Below are 22,857 nucleotides of genomic sequence, written 5' to 3' on the forward strand. Positions count from 1 at the left end.
CAGGATGTGACAATTTGGTATCAGAGCCAATCCCTGGGCGGAAGTGTGCCGACGAAGACATTGGGTCCCTAAGGGGGGTGGATTGTAACATCTCACATCGCCCAAGGGAGTGGATCCTATAAGCCTTATATGTATATTCCTATCTCTACCTAACATGAGGCCTTTTAGGAACTCACTGGCTTCAGGTTCTATCGGAACTCGAAGTTAAACGAGTTCTCGCAAGAGCAATCTCAAGATGGGTGACCCATTGGGAAGTTCTTATGTGAGTTCCCAGAAACGAAACCGTGAGGGCGTGGTCGGGGCCCAAAGCGGACAATATCATGCTACAGTGGAGTTGAGCCTGGATGTGGTGGAGGCCTAGGCCGGGATGTGACATATATATATATATATATATATATATATATTAATTATTCCATTTAGGAGTTTCTATGAATTAATAATTTTAGGGTTTCTCTATTCAATTAACTACAAAGATCTTTGTCCATTTTGAGAGGTTAGTTTTTAATAAATTTCATCGATTTCTATCAATTAGGGATTTTAGATTTCATGTGTGTGTGTGTACATATATATTCATCTATACTCATCTTGTTTGGTAGTTGTTAGAGTTTTGTTCTACAAGGGATGAGAGGAGTGACTTTGAGAGCTTGAAGAAAAAAAAATATGAAAAAAATTTGGGGTGTATTCAGAAAATAATTTTATTTTTTAAATTCAAATGTGGCCTAAATAGCCATTTCTTAATAGGATATATAAGTCATTTAATAATAAATTTTTATGTGGGATGTTAATAAAAAAAAAAAAAACCATAGTCAAATACAATTGTGCTTACGAGACGCTTTATATGTGCTTTTGTTAGAAATGATATTTTGAAAGAATGTCAAAACTTTTAGTTAAGATTCAAATTTTACTGCCACTTAGTGCTACGGTCTAGTGGTATTCTTTTTCATTTGTAAGTGAGAGGTCTTAGGTTCGATTATTGCCAAAGATGAATTTGAACCTCATTGCGAGGCTAAGCCCATCCCCTCCTCCGTTTTTTTTTTTTTTTTTTAAAAGAAATCCAAACTTTACACTATTTTTCTTCTTCTGTAAAACGTTGTGAGAAGCACTTTTGGTCATATAAAAGTGCTTACAGTCATCCTAAAAACAATCCTCCGCTTATTATGCATATATATATTACTAGTTGTGACTGTTTCAGATACGGCACGATAACCCAACCTAAACCAAACACCGGATAATAAGCTTCAAATTGGCTTTCATCTCAAAGCGTAAAAGCCCAAAACCTTATCATTTACACAGGTTCAACCCAATACCTTATGGCACTAACATGCAGCTGAGCAAGAAGCCACGAACGCTGTATAGAAAAATGGTGACAGGCGCGGCACAATGCGTGCTGTGCAAGCCACGGTTCTGTCCTCCATTTGGGGTGACCACTTCCTGCAGTCCACGCAGGCTCTCAATCCAGGTTCTTGCTCCATTCCTTTTCTTCGTTTTCTTGCTTTTGAATTTGTAAGCTAAAAGTTCAAACATTTCCGATTCAGCTTCAGTTTCAATCAAGTCTGCTCTTTTGGGTTTGTTTGAGTCCGATAGTGATTGTATTTGTATGAAAAATGAATGTTTACCTTGCGAAATCGAGGTTTTGTGGTTTTCAGTGAGATTGGGTTATTGGATGTTTGGGGACTGGTTTTTTTTCATTGCTATACGAACTGTTATGTTCTGCATAGGATTACCGTAGTGCGGTGGTGTTTCTGATGGTGTGAGTTGAACTAAGAAAGAAAAGAAAATTTGGAATTTTTGGTATCAAATGAATGAACCTTGATGCCTAATCTTTCTTTGTCTTTTTTTTTTTTGGTGGGGTCTTAAAGCATGTGAATTTTGTTCTTGTTATTTTTCGCGTTTGTATATCTCAACGATCTTAAAGCATGTGAATTGTGTGATTGTCATTGTTATGTGTTTTTAATTATGTGTCGACGCGCTTACCGCGAAAATTTTGTGGCTTGACCAACTTATTATTCAAGCAATCATAACATATGAACTAAGCTTTAGTGTGCTAAATTCCCATTTGGCCAAATCGGAATTCAAACCAAGCTCCATTTTCTCTGCCCCAGTTGGCTCGGACTTTACTGTACTAAAATACCAACACCACCGGAGATGAGTGTATGGTGTTCTCAGTGAGCAATCTTAATCTTGTCCACTATCAATAGCAAATCCCCCTCATTCTCAACTCAATCTTTGCTACAACTTTGCATCTTTAAACAAAGGAAAACAAGCCCATCAAACGATAATTGAATGTGGGTTAGAGCAAAACCCCTTTCTAGTCACCAAAAAACAGTCCAAATGTATGCAGATTGTGATGAGTTGATGTTTGCCTGGATGTTGTTTGACAAATTGTTTGAACCAATGTCTTTGCTTGGACTGCGATCTGTTTGGGATAAAATCTGAACTTTGGGCCAGAGAGAAAGTCGGCCCAAACCCAAGGCCCAGAGGAAAACTTAGGAGGCAGGAAAGAGGCTTTCGGCTGGGCACAAGTTACAAAGGCCACCTGCTTACCTGCTCAAAGACCACAGGGGGTAGGCTATTCAGTCACTACACAGCCCAATAAAGTACTTTATTGGTGGCATTCATGTAAAAAAGCTAGTGAGTCATCACCAAACCGCATTCGGGCACCGCTACTGCTACAGGAACCCAAGCTGAAGTCGTCTATAAAAGGAGGAAGAGAAGACAGAATTAGGGACACTCAAACAAACAAACAAAAGCCAAAACTCTGCTCAAGCCAGATTTGCCTTCAACGAAGCTGTAGTCAGCACAAGCCTTCATCCCATTCGGGATAAACCTTCCCAAACCCCTGTAATAGCTCTGCTACCTTGTTCATGGTGGTATCGATTCATTTTGTATCCTCTTCTCCCCCGTCAACCCCTCTAAAAGCTTTCAGACCTCTGACAGAGCCACAAAGATAGATTTTGTAAGAAGTTCAGCCTTGGCCGATAAGGTTCAAACTTACCCGACTATCTTTGCTCTGTCTTTGTCTTTTCTTTCTTTTAAAAGCACAATAACATGTTATATATTCCCAGTTATATACAAGTTATTTCTAGCAAAGTCATAATGAAAATGAGTCTTCAGCACTTGAATCCGATCTGAATCGCGTCAGAGTTCAAATCAGATCTAAGTCTTAAGCCCGCGGGCATATAATTTAAAGATCAGTTTAAAAGTCCTTGGCCTCAAGGCATAAAAAAGAACTCTATGTGGACTCAACCCATCCACGACAATCCTTGATAAGCGAGAAGTCCGAAGTTACTTGGGGCGCAAGTAATCAATCTATTTCTCCGTTTTGTTGCTATTATATCTTGATTCGTAGAAAAGGCTTAAGCATGGAGTGAATTCTGATAGAAAGCCTCAAGGCCTACACCTAAGGCCCCACGAATGCATCTATTTAGCTTCATTTCATGTTGCGGTCTAGTTGGTCCGAGTATAAGGATTAACTCTGATGGGAAGCCTCAAGGCCTATACCTAAGGCCCTACAAAGGCACTCATTTGGGTTCGTCCTACCTCTTGGATTCAGATAATCAAAGGTATAATAGTGATAAAACTCTGGCAACCATAAAAGACCAAATATGATACATCCAAGCGCTGGTTTAGTTTGACAGGTTGCCTCAAGGCCTATACCTAAGGCCCCACAAAGGCACCTGTTATATCTAACTTGGTTTCTCGGGCGTATACATATTCAATCAAAGCTTAACACCCATTCAACATCTGCCATACTGAAGATGGCAGTGGCACGCCTGAGCACGACAAAGTTAATCTTGATTGTGAGCCTTAAGGCCTACACCTAAGGCCCCACAAAGGCACCCTTTCAAATTAACTCTGTCCTTCTCTTTCAGAACTGCCCGACGAGCCTTGCCCGAAGTGTGTCTTGCCCGACCAAGATCTGCCCGACAAAGGCTTGCCCGAGCGAGCCCGAGAAGAAAGCAGAAGTACGACAGATACCCTCAACCGACGCCATTCTCCCAGGGGAGCTGTGTGCTCGTCCGCCAGGAGATTCCTGCGACGAACACGATCCTCGGGTTCTATTCAAGGCATGGAATGTATCAAGAATATGTGAGAACGTATGGTGACACGAATTTCAAAGGCGTTCTGCCTCACGGTTATGTGTTTCCTAAGGTCTTAAGGGTATGTGCACTGCTTTCAAACTTAAAAGTGGGAATTGTGGTTCACAGAGATGTGATCATGCGTGGGTTTGAGCTTAATGCGCAAGTTTGCAGTTCATTTATTGATATGTATTCACTATTCAAAATGCGAAGATGTTAGGAGTGCTAAACAAGTTTTTGATGAGATGGTGGGAAGAGATTTATTGTCACGGAATTCTATGATCTCAAGGTATGTGTGCAATAGGTTGTTTGGGTTGGCTCTAGGACTATTTGATAGTATGTTGGATGGTTGTGAACCTGATATTGTCACTTTGAATACGGTAATGGATGCTTATTACTGAATGGGGCACTGTACCTAAGAGAGTCTTTAAACAGATTAAGAAGCCTAACATCATTTCATGGACCACTTTGAGATCAAGATATTCTGGGATTGGGAGTCATGAATCATCCTTGAAGGGATATGATGAATAGCAGCAAAGTCTACCCCGATTTGGACTCTCTTTCTTCTGTTCTTGTGTACTGTCGGCACCTGAGGTCTTTTCTAAATGGAAAAGAAATCCATGGTTTTTTACAGCTCAGCTAGCCCTGCATTGTTGATATTATAATTTATATGCTAACTGCAGTAGAATTTGGGATGCTAGAAATGTATTTAGGTTAATGAACCTTGCTCAAGTTATTTCTTGGAATGCCATGATTCTTGGTTTTATTAATTTAGGACTAGAGGATCTGGCACTTGAATGCTTTAGAAAATGCAAAGTGCATGGGTCAATACTGACCAAACGACAATATCTACTATCGTGCAATTTGAAATTCGGAATACAAATTCACGCTTCCATTAGCAAAAGTAGTTTGATTTGGTTGCTTCTGTATGGAATGCACTGATCCATATGTATGCCAAGTGTGCACACATTGAATCTTCATACTCTGTATTTACTAACATGGTTAATAGGGATTAGTGTCATGGAACTCAAGGATTGGAGGCTTTTGAATGTATGGAGATGGAACAGCTGCTCTTAAGCTTCTGCAAGAGATGAATCATTCGGGAATTTTCCTGAGTTCTGTAACTTTTACTTCTGTTTTGTCAGCTTGTAGTCATTCAGGTCTTTAAGTCTTCTACAGTATGACAAAGGAGTATAACGTTATCCCCAGCATGGAACATTATGCATGTGTTGTTGACATGCTAGCACGTGACGGTCAACTTGAAGATGTTGTTAATTTCATTCATAGGATGGCCATGATAAGTGTATATAGAGAGCTCTGTTTGCTGCCTGCCGAGCCAATCAAAATGTTAATGTTGCAAGGCTTACTGCTGAACAGTTAGTTCTGTTGGAATTGGAAATTTTTGGGCATTGTGTCACCCTTTCTATATATACAAGAGCTGGAAGAAGGAAAACGCTGTGCAGGTGAGAAAGTAAAAGGAAGCCTGAGGATCGCTGAAACCATTAGGAAACGGTGCTTTGGGGTTAAAAGTTGAGCTTAGTTCAATTACGGAAGCCCATGTGGTCTGGTCTTCATTTGTAAAACTTATTAATTAGGTAGGGTTTTGCGAATTTAATTTGTGTACTAGCAAGCATAATGGTGAGTGAGGCTTTGAGCGTACGAGAGTGCACAAGGTCAGAAGACAAACTGTGTAAGAGTGAGATAGTGGTAAGAGCAGCTTCAGTTTCAGTTGTTATGTGCACGTCTTTGTTTTAATCTGATTTTGGTTATTTCCTCAAGTTTATTAATCAACTTAAGATGTCAAATGACGCATACGTATCATTATGAGTTATTTATATTTGCAGGAAATGTTGTGTGAAAAACAGATGTTGTTTGTACCATACTTAGGGCCTTTGTATTTAGATCTCGTATAAATATTCGAGGGACTTAAATGTAATTATGTAATAGAGGAAGGGGAAAATATGTATTAAGGAGCGAGCCCTTATTCTATAAAAGAACTCCTCACCCTCCTCATTAAGAGATGCCAACTCTTAGGCCTGAAGCCCCCTCACCCTCTTACATCCCCTCTCACATTACAGAGGTTCTCTCCCTCACAATCTCTCTCCCTCAGAAATACAATAATCAGTGTGGACGTAGCCCAAACCTTGAGATGAACCACGATACATCTTGTGTTATTTACATTTCTTGCAGATCTATGGTCAGATTTACGTTGTTCTAAGACATCCGATTTTATGCATCAACATTTGGTGCCGTCTGTTGGAAACAATACGAAAAAGTTGTGTCAGTTCTCTTTCATTTTTTCACCCCCTCCGCCGTGAATCTACAAAGAAAACCCAGGAACCAAACAACCCAACACCCACACTCAGAGACACACCCATTCAATTTACAGAGAGAGAGAAAAACTCAAACATAATACTCTCTCCAAGATCGAAATCTCTCATTCTCTCACAAAAGCGCACACACTCTGTTATTCTTCACGAGCGAACTGAACGTGCGAGCCCACAGAGACTGACACCTCCATTCATGCTCTGCTTTCGAACTCAATTCGCTTCGATCTCTCCACCGCCAAGTCTTACCATCTAACCTCTGCGGACTTCCTTGAGCTCTCGAAAAAATGCCTCTCTGGCTCGACATCAAGTGAAAATTTGTGGTCTAGGGATCTATATCCATCTGAGCCATAGATCCTTGCGAGTATGTATTCGGGAACTGTGTACGTCTTCAATTACTAGTCACAGACCACGGCAAAGTCTTTTGAGGTCTCTGATTTACCAGTTCGGTCAGCAACGTGGGAGTGCCAGCGACGAAGCCGTACATCACGTTTCAAGGAGCCGGGAAAGATGCGACGGTGATCAAATGGCATGACCGTACTAGTGACCCTAGACCCAACGGCCAGCAGCTCAGAACTTACCAGAACCCCACCCGAGGCTGACAACGATGGAGGCTCTGGTGTGCCGAAAATTAGGCGACCCGACACAACCCATATCAGACAGAGGTGCAGAGAAAGCGATCATTGTGGAGAAGAACCACCCAATTCTAAAATTAGGTTCTCCGACATCGGTAAGAGTGAGAGTGAAAGCTACCAGTTTGAACTACGCCAATTATCTGCAGATACTGGGCAAGTACCAGGAGAAGCCACCCCTCCCTTTTATCCCAGGCTTCGACTACTCCGGGACCGTCGACACCGTTGGACCCGCCGTATCCAAGTTCAAAGTTGGTGACCCTATTTGCTCTGTTGCCACCCTCAGCTCTTTCACCCAAATCATCATCGCCGATTAGAAAAAGTTGTTTAGAGTGCCGAAGGGGTGTGATTTGGTGGCTGCCGATGCATTGCCTGTTGCATTTGGGACCTCGCACGTGGCACTTGTTCATAGGGCCAATTTGTCATCCGGTCAAGTATTGCTGGTTCTTAGTGCAGCTGGAGGGGTCGACCTTACGGCCATACAGATTGGCAAGGTTGCGAGAGCCATTGTTATCGCCGTAGCTAGGGGAGCTGAGAAGGTGGAGTATTTGAAACAATTGGGAGTTGACCACACAAGGCTTGGAACCATGGATCCAGGTATGAGATCAATATTTGCAAAGCTTAGATGGTGTTTCTCCTCTCCTAAATTGTTTTCTTCCTGCTTAAATACACGAAAAGTTACGTCTATGGTTTCTCCTCCACGGCATCCCGGAGATATGGTGACAATGGGGCGTCTGTGACGTGGAAAGAGTACTGTGCGAAGCTCAGATCTATCTCTTTCTGCAAAAATCATCCCATCATGTTGACAAAGTAAGCTTCAACCTCACTAACTTCCTAGGTCCCACTTTGCCATTCGATATTTGATATAGATAGTGGGAGCAATGATTTTTGGGAATCAAATCAAAGCGGTGCTAGCAGACAGCCCACTACTCAATCAGTCTCGGAGATAATTGCAGAAAGCTGAGAAAAATGAAAGCAAAAGCAAATCAGAAAGAAAATCAGAAAAGTAATGGGAAACAAAGCAGAAACACAGAAACAAAAGCGAAAGCAAAGCACAAAAAACCGAGAAAAAGCAGAAGGCAAAAGAGAGGCTTTCCTCTGCGAGAGCACATGGCGACACTGCAAAAGCAAAGAATAAACACCCACACTGCAAAAAGCAAGGAATAAACACCCTACCAGAATGATGTGATTTACTTTCCTTATCTTTGAATGATGTAATTTACTTTTCTTATCTTCTGCAGACATCTGTATAAACCCCATCAGAGGGTAATAATAATAATAATAAATAAATAAAATAAAAAAAGGGCAAGCCCAAAATAATGGGCTAGACTGATATGTGGAGGGCCAAAGCCTATATGCCCAAAAAAGTCAGGCCCCATGGCTCCAAAATTATTCGGCAGCCTACCGCTATTATCACCAACCAGGTGATCAAAAGTACACCCAGTACTCCAAATTTATTCGGCAACCTGCCGCTATTTTCACCAACCAGGTGATCAAAAGTACGCCCAGTACTCCAAATTTATTCTGCAGCCTACCGCTATTATCACCAACCAGGTGATCAAAAGTACGCCCAGTACTCCAAATTTATTCAGCAACCTGCTGTTATTACCACTAACCAGGTGATCAAAAGTACGCCCAGTACTCCAAAATTATACATGAGCACTACTCATGTCAATCATACATAAACATTCATGAGCATCACTCATGTCAACATTCATGAGCATCACTCATGACAACATCCATGAGCATCACTCATGTCAATCAACATAAACATTCATAAACATCAGTCATGTCAATCAGCTTCAAAAGTTTCATTTACAAAGCTCTAGCTTCAAAAGCTTCATTTACAGAGCTCTAGCTTCAAAAGCTTCATTTACAAAAGCTCTAGCTTCAACAACTTCATTTACAGAGCTCTAGCTTCAAAAGCTTCATTTACAGAGTTCTAGCTTCAAAGCTTCACTTGCAAAGCTTCACCTACAAAGCTTCAGTGTAAGCTATACAAATACCGCCTTCGAACAACCGCCACTTCGGGCCTATACATGGGTTCATTTTGAAGTCTCCAGCCAACAGACTCTATTGACCGAAGACTTGGAGGACTACATTATGTACCATATATTGGGCCTCAACTAAGCCTCATGAAAAATACAAAATACTTGGGGGATCTAGCCCATCACTTATGTATTGAGGAACGAGCCCTTATTCTATAAAAGGGACTCCCTTACCTTCCTTAGAGAGCATTGCCGCCAGCTGAGCAACTGACTCGCCACGAGCACCAATTCTAACCCATCATTTTTGTAATAAGGGGTGAGCCTTTATTCTATAAAAGGGACTCCCTCACCTTCAACGCCACAATCCGAGCCAACCAAGGCAACACAAGCAGAGCAGCCTCGCAACATGTGCTACTTCTAGTTGAGCATCATTTCAGATTGGGCACCGCCTCATATCGAGTATCAGTCCTAGATGACATCTAGTTACTTCGGCCCACACATGGACTGAATTTCAAGTCTCCAGCCAAAAGACTCTCTTGACTAAAGACTTGGGGGACTACTGTTTGTACCATACTTAGGGCCTCCGTATTTAGATCTCGTCTAAATACTCAGGGGACTTAAATGTAATTATGTAATAGAGGAAGGGGCACATATGTAATAAGTGATGAGCCCTTATTCTATAAAATGACTCCTCACCTTCCTCATTAAGAGAGGCCAACTCTTAGGCCTGAAGCCTCCTCACCCTCTCACATCCCCTCTCACATTACAGAGGTTCTCTCCCTCACAATCTCTCTCCCTCAGAAATACAATAATCAGTGTGGACGTAGCCCAAATCTTGGGGTGAACCACGATACATCTTGTGTTATTTACATTTCTTGCAGATTCACGGTCGGATTTACGTTGTTCCAAGATCTCCGGTTTTGTGCATCAACAGATGTAATTTGTAGTGATGATCATTTTCTTCCCTTGTTCCTAATTCCCACACACAGGAAGCAAGCATGTGTCAATGCAGTTACCCTGAAAATTTTCTGGCTTGACCAACCTCTTGTTCAATGGAAGGTATGGCAGGAAACATTCTGTAAACTCACATGTATCATATACACAAGCACACACAACTTAGGCATACATTTTTTATGCACTTTTACTCTTAAGCTTCATTTAAATGATTGATGTTGATTCTCCCATTTTTGTACATTTGTTGTCTTTAGAAGTTCAAATGAGTGCATATTATATGGTAGTATCATGTGTTAGCCTTTAACTTGCTTGATCTATTTTCTGACCTCCTCATGGCACTTTTTTCTGAGTTTTTATTTGATGAATGATGTTTCTGGATTGGAATTATGAACCCCTTCATGATTTTCAATTGCACAGTTTATTCTATGAGAACATACATATGCAGACACTTTTTTGTAAACTCTTAAGTGACAACTATTGTATTGAAATTAGAAATGTAGATACAGTGCTAAACAAGTGCAAACGTCTAAGACCTGGAAAATTTTCACCTAAGCGCTGTGTTGCAGATCATATACCAAGGCCTCCTTATGTAAAATCTAAAAAACCACCTGGGATTGCGAGTGGACCTGAAGTGCATGATGAGAAGGGGATAGAGTGCATGAGAGCCTCTGGAAGGCTTGCAGCACAGGTTCTTGAATCTGCTGGAACTTTGGTCAAGGTGACTTCTGCTTCTGGCTAGTTAATCATCTATTCTTGCACTTGCTCTGTAAAATAAATTTATGGCCCTCTGTTTTCCTTTTGGTCCTCCCGTTTGGTATCCTTCTTGGATCAAGTTTTTTGTTTTTGAAACTAATGAGTATTAAGTGATTTAGCTACATTTATCATTTTGTAAAACAAAAAATAGGATCCGGGAATGATACCAAACAGGCCCTTAAATTCTTGAAAGCCCAAGGTTGTGATTAGGTGGCTTTACAGTAATGCAGATTCGGCCTGCTTATTTCCCAGAATTCCCAGCTCAACCCAACCCAAGGTTTCTTCAAATTGAGATTACAGATTTAGATTTGGAAAAAGTTGGAGTGTTCAATCTCTATAATGGTTTCTGAGCTGGTCTTTTCGTTATTCTTTTAGTCATTGTTATTAACTTTTACAGTTGTTAAGCTCAGGCTACTTACATGATGCATTTAAGATTTTGCTATATCTATATGTTATTTCTCATTTTTATTTAGTATGATTGGGGATGGATTCTTGACTGTGATTGCATGATGCTAGAGAGGTGGGTGTCTTGCTTGTGTGAAAGTTTTAATTGTAGCTTCTGATGGCAGCCAGGAATAAAGACGGATGAAATTGACCAAGCTGTTCATCAAATAATAGTTGATAAGGGTGCCTACCCTTTCACCGCTTGGCTATGGTGGGTTTCCAAAGAGTTAAGCACATCAGTGAATGAATGTATTTGCCATGGAATACCAGATTACCGAGCACTTGAGGTCCCTTTGATTTAAGTTCTTAGCTACAAAATCATATCCTTCTAAGTGATCAATAATTTCCGATGACTTTCACATATTTTTGTTTTTTGGCAGGATGGTGATATAGTTAACACTGATGTTACCGTCTATTTAAATGTGAGTATGATTAATCCAAAGCAATTTGAATGAAATCACATAAGATATACATTTCTAGACTTGAGTTTTGACGTTGTTATCTACATTAATTAAATAGTTGGCACAGATCAACTTTTTTTTGTATAATAAATTATGCTTATATTATGTGAACTAGTAAAGCTAGAAAAAGAATGCCAAACATTAGCGAAGATCAAATTGCATAACTGGTGGCACTGTCTCTCGGTGACTCTTGACTTTTTCTTGCATTTCTATAATAATTGGTTTCAGTTTATTAGCTATACGCCTATTACAAGGTTCATCACCTTTTTCATTTGTATACAATATTCAAAACAGATTTGTTATGAGAATTACCAAAGCAAATTAAATAATCAAATCATGCATTAGTTATGTCTTAAGAGGAATATTGTTTTGTTTGGTTTGTTAATCTTTTAATGCTCTAGGGTTGTAATGGGTTCATATTACAGTTTTTTGTTTCCGATTGCAATATTTGTGGATTATCTGTGTACCTTGCGCAACCAGCCTCTTGCTCCTTTATAGGCTGGGTTCCAAACTAATGATATTTTCTTGCTGGAATTGTTTGCATGATTGTCATTCTTTGATCTGGATAAGTACATTTTTTTACCTGTTTGACCATGCCCAATTGTTCGATCTCATGCATCTTCAACGACTTTCCAAGTTCAAGCTTTAGTATCTACTAGCAGTTTTAGCCCGCGCGTTGCCGCGGGAATGGCAAATGAATTTGAATTACAATTAGTGTTAGGATAAGGGACTAAATGTGTTGAAGCATTGTGCATAGATGTAAAATAAGTATTTACATAATATATAGTAGTTGTTGACAATGCTATTTACATATAAAGAGTTGTTCAAACATTCAACAACTAAATCTCTTAATGTTTAGCTTAGACGAAGTAAACACATCCTCTATAAATACAGAGAACTTAATAGTACAACCCAAAATAAAACAAAAATGCTTCAAACTTTCAAACTTTCCTTCGTTTACAGCATTTTCTAGACAACCAAAAAAACCCAGAAAACAAAAACCACAGAAAATGATCAATTGGGAGCTACATTAAAAGACACTGAAAAGAGGAAGAGGATTAGAGATTCACGTCTTATATTTGAGTCGGTTTCTATCCCATGCAAAAAAATAATAATAAATAAATAAAAAAGACAACTACTTTAATTTAAAAATGTAATAAACAGCAACCAGAAGGCTCTATGAATTCTATCCAATTAAAGATTATTACCTGGCCTTGGCGAAATAAAGCCTTCACATTATCTTCCCAATCACGCAATGCAAAGTCTGTGCCCAACAATAATTTCAACCTGCAGGCCTAAACAGAAAACTCACCTATCAATCAAGTGGATAAAGGGAAATGTATTTCTTTTTAGTTGATGACATTAAAATCAATGTACGACAAAAGAATACAGAATACTCATGAACATAATCAAGTTAGCCTTCAGAGAAGTATTAAAGCGAGGCCTGATTACTATATGCATAGTTGTCTTTTTGTTTTCACTCATTTCAAGGATTCTTCATAGCAACTCAGAACCAACAGTAATTTTCATTTTGTCTAACAGGCTTAATTTAAGTATGATTAAGTTACCATCATACAATTTCGATGTCAATCACTGCCACTCATAAATGTACACTTTCTGCAATAACTATAGTTCAACAACTTGTCATTTACACTGCTTAACTGAAATTGGTTTACTTATCCAGACAGTAAGTTTGCTTTCATTTCAAAAGGGTTTCCTAGAGAATTCATTTAACATCCAGTGCTTTCAAATTTGATAAATGAAAATTCTTACTGAGCTATTAGTAAATATCTTGGACTTTTGTCTTCGGCAAAGAGGAGCTCGTCTCTGTTTAATCACAAAGATAATGTCATAAGATGATCAAAGAAAGCAAGGGACACTCTATAGTGCAAAGCAACTGGTTTACCTTCATCTATTTCTTCCAGCTCCCAGCATCTATCCACGTACCACAAAGCCTAGCAATACTTTCTGAGGGCCATCTTGTAGTCTTGCTTCTGTATAAAGATTAAAAAACATACTATTGGCATTAGTGAATGAAATATATGACATAATTACCATAGTTGTGATATTAAATGAAATAACTCATTACCTTGAACTGTTCATTTCCAATGGCCTTATTAGCGTCCACAGTCGTGACCCACCAAGAAATGTTCTCTGGTTTTGTATCAAGATCAGCAGGCCAATCAGGATAAACATCACCATCTTTGAAGAAGTTACACACCCCATCATCTGCTCCCTCAAGAAGCTGCCCACAATCCGCAATAATGACTTCTTGGATAGGCAGGTCTCCGCCTTTCATGTTCACATGCTCAACTGAACGAACCACACCATTGCCCTTGATCACCTTCGCAAACGCACTTCCCATCAAGATGAGAAGTCCAAGTGGTGGTAATGAAAAACTGAGAGCCATTGCTGTAAGGGCCTTTATTAGCCATAGACGACATTCCTTTTCTCTCATGCTTTATGTCAAAGTTTTCATCTTCAAACTTCAATCCGTAAATTGACTCTCCCCCATTGCCATTTCCAGCCGAAATGTCTCCACCTTGTATCATAAAGCCTTTGATAATGCGGTGAAAACAAACACACTGCAACCAAATGCAATGCAATCCTTATTGCAACTCCACCTCATTAACAAAATTACACATTCTTGCACATGGACACAGAAATTAACAAAAACCGGTCAATGTAACAATTAAAAAAACTAAAACCCACCAATGTAACAAAAAAAAAACAAAAACCCACCAGTGAAACAATGAGAAAACAAAGACCCAGAAACAAAAATTGAATCTTTTGAAATGGAGGGGAGACGGAGAGAGAGAGAGACCTTGTAGTGCAGAGGAGCATTGCAAAAAATAAAAATAAAAATAGATACAAACCTGGTTAGAAAGCTAGAATAACCATCTTTCTGGTTTTTTAATTTTTAAACCATTGAGTCATAGCTGATGCATGTGCATAAGTATGAGTAATTTAGTCAATTTTAAGGAAAAATGTCTACAAAAATATATAATTTCAAAAAAATAAAGGAAACGCAGACCAAAATAATTAAAGTTGGATAAACTCATTCATACCTCAATTTAATTTGCAGCTTAATTTTCTTGTTGAAAAACCTTGACCTACAAAATCAGATTACATTCATCAACAGAAAGCAATGAATGTAAGAATGACAAAGCCACAAATCTCAGTTATAATTACAATAAGACAATAAAGTAAAAATAATCGAGCATACCGTGTTCAGCCCTCGACGAAACACTCAGAGAGTGAGCAAGCACACTTCCTATATTCATGAAACCTCATACAAAGTTCCACTTTTCAATCTAAGATATTCCCAGCGGCGTGGTTGGCGGTGGTGGCCGTAGATCCATCTCTGGTACTGGTATTGGCAGGTGATGAGGAACAAAGTCATCAGAAGCTCCCAAATTTATCCATTTCTTAATTGAAATCCAGAAAAAAAAATGCAAAATTTAAGCAACGCAGAAAAAACCCAGATCCCACCCCAAAAAAACGCAAAAATGAAAGAGGAAAAAAAAGGGATGGTCAAGGAATTCAACATACCGTAACCGGAGCAAGGACGCTTTCCGACGGCTATATTCATCGCCGACGGCGGCGGTTGCTAGCCGTCATTATACCTCCAGTACGCATCCGCCATGTTTGAGGCTTGTGCGCATCGTCCCGCAGTGGGCTTGGCCTCTGTAACGAATCTACCCACTTCTCTCAGTTGGTAGCAGTTAAAGCTATCAGATATAGGAGAGACTACTTACTTCAAGTTCAAGGCAGGCCACCTCAGTACACGATTTCTCACCAGCTAAACATATATATATAACCTATTCAAGGGTTAAAAGATTTGAACAGTTGCTAGTACTGATCCTTGAACTTATCCTTAAACCAAAGTAAGATTTAACACTTATTAATAAAACAACTCTAACTTCAATTTTTCCCCATATGTTTAAATAAATTGCTTACCTTAAGCACAAAGGACTTTGGAGCCCGGAAACAAAAGCCTCAAAATCCAAAAAAAATAGTCTTCTGAAATCCTGTAACGAAAAAAAAATGATTGCTTATTATTAAAATTTAATAGAATTTAATCAGTGCAATCCAGAAAATATATTACTCTTCTTCAATGAATTCTTAAAAGAGGAGAGAGAAAAAATGTATTCAATAGAATGCATTAAATTGATATCAGATGATGAGCACACATGCATATTTTTAGTGGCCAAATTTAAAATCTAATTTTAGTACCAAATTGAATTGTAATATAATAAAAAACTAAAGAAAACTATAAATTCAAACTTTGAATTGAATGACTCAGAAGTTTAATCTAAAGCTAAATTCTGAATTCAAAACTGTTTACATGACAAATAATTTAAAATGCCTCAGAACATTATCGTGATCCAATTGTATATGAAAAATGGCAGAAAGTATTCTATGCCATTCTCAAAAATAGAAGATTATGCTATTGCTAAGAATGATAAAAATATGACCGGACGTTTTTAATGGTGTGCATGCTTTATTGCCTTACAATTTGCCATTCACACTTATGAAAAAATTGCATCAATGTATAGATAAGACAGTTCTCACGCTTATTAAACCATAAGGGTCAAGTATGATTAAAATACATGAGAATATTGTGCTTGTATAAGAGATTCCTGAACCAAACATTATTTGGAAAAGTGTCCAACTTGACTAAAAGATGTTTATTCTAATTTTGGCACTTGATTCCATTGGAACGGCATATATAGAAATAAAAGAGAAAGTTAGGTGCCCATAACTCATGGAAATAGCAGAGTAATTAAAAAGATTGTGAATCTTTGCTCTACTATATTTTTGTAATGGAAATTTTTTTTTAAATTAAAGCTGGTTTAATATTCAGTCTTGGACAACGAATTGAAAATTCTGCAGCAAAACTGAAAAAAAAAACAAAAAGAAAAAAATATCTTATTGGGGTTTTCAACCCGGGTTTAAGAAAAAAATGCCTCACATAAAGAAAGAAGAGCCCAACCAATAAGAAAGAAAGACATTAGTTGCTCCATCTATAGCACATTTTGCAACAACAGTTGGGCTCTTCAAACTAAAAGATCATAAATACATTTATGTAAGGGTAATCGGAACAAAAAATGGAATTGACAGTCGATTACGGACTACTCCGGTGTTTACCCAATATTGGGGAATAAAAAATTTGGGAGACCGTGCAAATTAATTCATTATAATGGTTTTTTGTAACCAAAGTAGAAAAGGATACAACTTAATAATGATGAAAGCCACAGACCTATGTCATTTTTTATTCGGGATCAAATCGAGCATATTTCTTATTCGGGACCTATGTCATTTCTTATTTGGGATCAAACAGAGCATATTTCATATTCCGGACCAATCAAAAGCAGAAGCAATTTCAAACAAAACCCATAAAGCAAAAACAGACGATGCAAGCTGAGAAGCTCAAAAATCAGAGGGAGGAGGCCTTACCATGAGTCATAACTGTGACCTGGTTGTACTTGGCAAGACACCCTGACCTGCAGGGAGCCTGTCTTGATTTATCCCTGCAAAAAAAAAAAAGCATAAAGATTCATGACAAATCAAATGGGGGTTTGGAGAAAACTGAAGGATAACATAACAGAACATAAGTAACTTCAAAAAACATGGTGCAAAACCATAAAACTTGCTCCGCGAAACAAAACTTTTGGTGTCTGCTATATAATTTACAAAATTGTGAGGGACACGTCTCTTTGTAATTGTCTTGGGTATAGACTGCACAATACATGTAAGTATATTGAATATTCATATAAATGCAAATCAGATAGGAATTAATTTCAATCTCACATAAACTATACCGAGTTTTCCGAGGCTAAGAGAGAAACCTGGAGAAGCCGATGCTATTGCAGAGATGGGCTCAGTTTTGGGTTCTGGAGGATCGGCTAGAGTTGGCGTTGTGGCTGATAGGGTTTGAGAAAGGGTAAATGAAGGTCAAATGGGTGTGTTTCTGTCTCTCTCCCATCCCTCTCAATCTCTCAATCACCGACACCAATAATTAATTTGAGGAGAAAAAATCAAACCTAACCCCCTTTTTGGCAGCCTCACTCCTCCCTCTCCCTTCCCCTCCCTGCCATCCCACGCCTCTCTCCCTGAAATCCGTCCACAAATCCTCCCATATATATCTCTCTCAGCCTAATCCGTGAGCTTTGGCTGAAGCACAGCCACACCAAATTTAGATCAAACCCTAATTTCCAGAATAATGAATAAAATCGAGAAAAAATATATACAATTGACACGTTACCATTGATTCGAGTTCTGGTAAGGAGTGCGACGGTGATGGGAAGGCGAGGTGTGCGACTATGAGGCGCCGAATCGACTTTGTCGTTGAAGAGCTCTAGAGCAAAATGGGTTTGTCGTCGAAGAGATCTCTGGAACAAAATCGGGCTTGTCGTTCAAGACCTCCCACTCCTCTCTCTGTGTCTCTCTGAGGCGGCATGTGCTCCCATCCCCGAAACCCTCACCAAATGACAACAAACCTAATCCTATCCCAATCCGTCCAAAATCCTACGGACAAAATTACCCTCCAACCTTTTGATAATTACCCTCCAACCAGCCCCATTTGGCTGTGGCATTGTGGTAAATAGCGTGAAATCAAGTGGCAAAGGTTTGACTGTAGCTAAGCTACAGTCAAATCCCTCCTCAATTTTAGAATAGATAATATCCATTGATGGGTTTGTATTTTACAGGGGTATCATGGTGATACATCAACAACTTTCTTTTGAGGAGATGGTGATAATGGAGCCAGAATGTTGTTCAGGTGGCATTACCTTTCTTTTAAATTTGGGGACTTCTGTTGTTTTTCTACATATTTGTTACAGTGAGCAACAAATGTGATAAAAATATTTCACTTTTTATTTGCAAAATGTAATTCTCGTGTGAAACTTTGCTTACCGTGTGTTGCCAATATCTTCTTGAATGCCATCTCTTAAAATCTGTTGCTCGTTTAAAAATGTTATTCACAGCTACCCCTGTTTTCGCGCTTTTGGATTTCCTTTGTTTGTTCTTGTACGTATGATTTCAACTTATTCATTGTTACTTATTGTTGGCGTGAAAGTTTATGAATCTTGGTAATTCTATCTCCCATTGCTAAAGCTATATATCTGTAGTGAGACATCTTGTATAAGAACCTTTTCAGGCAAATTGTCAGTTGTATGACTTAGAGTGAAGAATAACTTTTTAAACTTCTTGAGATGTTCTTCTATTATAGTTACGCTTACGAGATTTATTTTTGAAGTATTGCTTTAGGTAACTAAAGAATGTCTCGACAAGGCCATCTCAGTATGTGCACCGGGATTAGAGCATAAGAAAATTGGCAACACAATCCAGTAAGGCATTTTTTACCCCACCTCCTTCCCCGTATGCTGTAGTTCTCTGTTTCTTATATTTAGGACTCAGCGGCAGCATTGGTGCAGTAAATTTTAAATGTCTCTTGTTCGGAGGCTCTAACTTGTCACTTGCTTGCATACTGTTTGGGTTAAAACTTAAACTTTGGGCTTAGAAGGGAGTTGGCCCAAAAAGAGGAGAAAAGTCCGAAGCACAGCCCAAGCCCAGAAGGCAGAAAAGGGCTTTCCCGACTAGGTGCAGATCATTTGCACCACTTGCTCACCTACCCAAGGGCCAAGTGGTATAGACCAGCCAGCTAATCAGCCCAAAAGTACTTTATAGTGGCAGTATAAGTAAATAGTTGATGAGTCACTATCCTTCAAAACTGCATTCGGGCAATATTATTGCTACAGGAGGCTAAGCCAAGGTGTCTATAAAAGGAGAAAGAGAAATCAGATTCAAGGCCACTCAAACAAACCAACAAATACAAGCACAAACTCTGCTCAAAGCCAGATTTGCCTTCAAAACGAAGCTGTACTCAGCCTAAGCCTTCATCCCTTTCGGGATAAACCCTTTGTAATAGCTCTGCTACCCTGTTCAACTCTTGCTGTAGTATCGATTTCTTTCTGTAAACTCACCTCCCAACCCCTTTTCTAAGCTTTCAAACCTCCTGATAAACCACAAAGATAGGAAGTTGCAAGACGATCAGCCTTGCCTGACAAGGTTAAACCTTGCCCGACCCTCTTTGTTTTTGTCTTTTCATTCATTAGCCTAGCAATATGTTGTATACTACAAGTTGTATCCAAGTTATTTCTAGTAATATGGCTATTAAAAGACTCTCTCAGCGTTTGAATCCGATTTGAATATGTCTTCACAGTTCAAGCCATATCTAAGTTCTAAGCCCTCGGGCATGTAAGATTTGATCACTCAAAAAGTCATTGGCCTCAAAGCATAAAAAAAAAACTGATGTGGACTTAACCCATCCACGACAAGCTTTGATAACAAGAAGTTCGAAGTTACTTGAGGCGCAAGTAATCGACCTGTCACTTAGTTTTATTTCTATTATATTATGATTACCATAGAACGTTCGAGTACGAAATGAATTCTGATGGGAAGCCTCAAGGCCTATCTAAGGCCCTACAAAGGCACCTATTTGGATTCATCCTGTTTCTTGGGCTAGAACATTGAGTATAGAAGGAGTTCTGATGGGAAGCCTCAAGGCCTATCTAAGGCCCTACAAAGGCACCTATTTGGATTCATTCTGCTCTTCGGGCTCAGGTAATCAGAAGTATAATGGTTATAAGACTCAGATAACCAAGAAAATGAACCTTATGTATTCGAGTACTACGTTAGTTATTAACGGGAAGCCTCAAGGCCTACACCTAAGGCCTCACAAAGGCACCTATCAATAACTAACATAGTCTATCGAATATATATATAATTAAAACCTAACATCCGTTTTACATCTGCCATGTTGAAGATGGCAGTGGCACGCCTGAGCACTTAAAAGTTAATCTTGATTGTGAGCCTCAAGGCCTACACCTAAGGCCCCATAAAAGCACATTTCAAAGTTAACTTTGTCCTTCTCTTTCAGCCTTGCCCGACAAGCCGCTAGTAAAGCAGAAGCCCGACAGAAAGCATCAACCGGCGCCGACCTCTCGGGAAGCTGTGTGCTCGTCGGCTAGGAAGCATCCCCGACGGAAATTCCTGCCACGAACATAGTTTTGGCACGCCCTGTGGGATTTCATTTGTGTGGATCTTGCATGTCCAAGAAGAAAGGCCATAAACTTTGCAGAAAAAATACGAAGGACGGTTCTTCTCAACTTTTGCTACTAATGACAGATCAATCGGGAAATCCTTCTTCCCCATCAGGACAGGTGGTCCTAGAAAGCCTATCTTCATCCGGGAAGTCGGAAGGGAAAGGAACTAATGAGGAATTATAGGCTACTATGATACAAGTATTGAGAAGTATGGAAAAAATCTCTTTGGAGACCAAGAGGGAAGTCAGTAGACTGTGTACCTTAACAGGGAATTTACAGAGAAGGTTAGATCTGGAGTTTTCCATTCCAAAAGGCGCTCAAGGGAGTGGGATGAGCCAGGTTACCATCAGAAGTGAGCCAGTCATTCCCCTATTTCCACTATTAGAAGAAGAAACAGATAGGGGAAAGAAGAAAGCAGTTCCTGAAGGAAGTCAACCCGTGATATAGCCAGTCCTGGGGAAAGAGTTTCCTAGCTTCCCATTATTATCATTTAATAACAGGAAGCAAAGCGAGCGGGAAAGGACAAAGTATGGGATGCCCATAGTAACAGGAGAGTCCAGCCAAAAAGAAAGTTCCGCAGCTTCGGACAAACCTTTTCCTTATAGGCCACCCCCATTGGCTCATAAGGAAGGGGGAACCAACTGGAGAAAGCCTGAATCAAAGAAAGAAGCATTCACAGGCAATGACCGAAGCCCGAAGAACGAGTCCGCCCTTCTCTTCCAGAATAATACAGCTACTCAACAACTAAGGGATGAGTTGGCTGAATTAAGGGACGCAATGGTTCAAAATGCTCAACCACGAGCTCGCCCAGTGTTCAGGATTACTTATCAAAAGCCTTATCCTGAATACATTGATGAGCAGAATCCATTTCCTCTCAACTTCAAGATGCCCGCATTCCTAACATTCACAGGTGAAAATAGCAGTGTGTCCTCCAGAGATTACATTTTCAAATTCTCTAATCACTGTGTGGCATATGAAGACAACTCAAACTACAAGTTAAGGTTGTTTGGGAATTTGTTGGCAGGACTTGCATCCCAGTGGTAATCTCTATTACCCCCTAACTCTATTGCCAACTGGGGGCAAATGGATATGGCTTTTCATGAACAATTTTACAGAATAGAACCAGAAATGACTATTAATGATCTGGTTGAAGTCAAACAATATGAGCATGAGTCCACAAAAGACTTCATGATGAGGTTCAGGAAGATAAGGATGAGGTGCCAATTCCTTGTTAACCAAGCTTAGCTTATATCAATTGCTCAAAGGACTCTGAGATTACCTTTGAGGAAAAGATTTTATGATACACAATTTAACGAGCTACAGGAATTAGTCATTGCTGCCACAAAATATGAAAGGCTATTGCTAGAAGAACAGCAAGTGAAGCATACTTCCAAAACTCCTCCCTTCTACAAAAACAAAGCTGCAATTCATCATGTGGAGGTAGGAGAAATTAGGCCAGAGCAGGAGGATGACCATGATAGAGAGGAAATCGAGGTATGTGCTACTGAGATGACTACGCCTTTTAAACCATTGACGGTGAAAGGATTAGTTCAACCCATCAAGGACCAGAAGATTGTGATGAACGATGGAGGCTTTGTTCCGATGAAACCTCCCAAGTACCAGAGTTATTCGTTCGATTTGGCCAAAGCACCTGAGATTTATGAAGAGCTGGTGCGAGCAAGAGTGATTGTGCCCGACAGTACGAAAAAGATACCCAAACCAGAAGAGTTGAAGGGAAAGAAGTATTGCAAGTTACACTATACCTTCAACCATTCTATAACCAATTGTGTCCAGTTCAGAGACTGGATACAAGACCTTATAGTGAAGGGAAAGTTGTTACTTGACAAGCCACAAGCTAGTATGATGGTTGATACCAATCCTTTCCCGGAAGCTCCTATCAATGCGATCCATCTAGTTTAGATGGAGAAGCCAGTGTCATCAATTGTTATGACAGATGGGAAAGATGGATCTCAGGTTGTCACAACACCCTCGCTCAAATAAAGAAAAAAGTAAACAAGGGGGCAAAGAGTTGCCCGAAAGAAGTTCAGACAAGGGCCAGAAGCAAAGCAAGCAAAAGACAAGTACATGTTCATTCCATTAAAAGAGGGA

At 39.5% G+C, this 22,857-nt stretch overlaps 1 protein-coding gene and 2 pseudogenes across 1 annotated transcript; 2 read left to right on the forward strand and 1 right to left on the reverse strand.

Annotated features, from left to right (window-relative positions):
- Positions 1-1,204: 1,204 nt before the first annotated feature.
- Positions 1,205-19,826, forward strand: LOC126603809 (methionine aminopeptidase 1D, chloroplastic/mitochondrial-like). Its single transcript, XM_050270766.1, has 7 exons — positions 1,205-1,459; positions 10,547-10,698; positions 11,303-11,464; positions 11,558-11,599; positions 18,352-18,422; positions 18,911-18,990; positions 19,164-19,826. The coding sequence occupies exons 1-5, from the start codon at positions 1,381-1,383 to the stop codon at positions 18,385-18,387; spliced, it is 471 nt and encodes a 156-aa protein (XP_050126723.1). The 5' UTR covers positions 1,205-1,380; the 3' UTR covers positions 18,388-18,422; positions 18,911-18,990; positions 19,164-19,826.
- LOC126605620 (uncharacterized) lies at positions 5,954-7,778 on the forward strand (annotated as a pseudogene).
- LOC126605621 (peptidyl-prolyl cis-trans isomerase CYP40-like) lies at positions 12,376-15,230 on the reverse strand (annotated as a pseudogene).
- Positions 19,827-22,857: the final 3,031 nt, after the last annotated feature.

The sequence above is a fragment of the Malus sylvestris genome, chromosome 15, assembly GCF_916048215.2.
Source record: "Malus sylvestris chromosome 15, drMalSylv7.2, whole genome shotgun sequence".
In the NCBI taxonomy this organism is placed as follows: domain Eukaryota; kingdom Viridiplantae; phylum Streptophyta; class Magnoliopsida; order Rosales; family Rosaceae; genus Malus; species Malus sylvestris.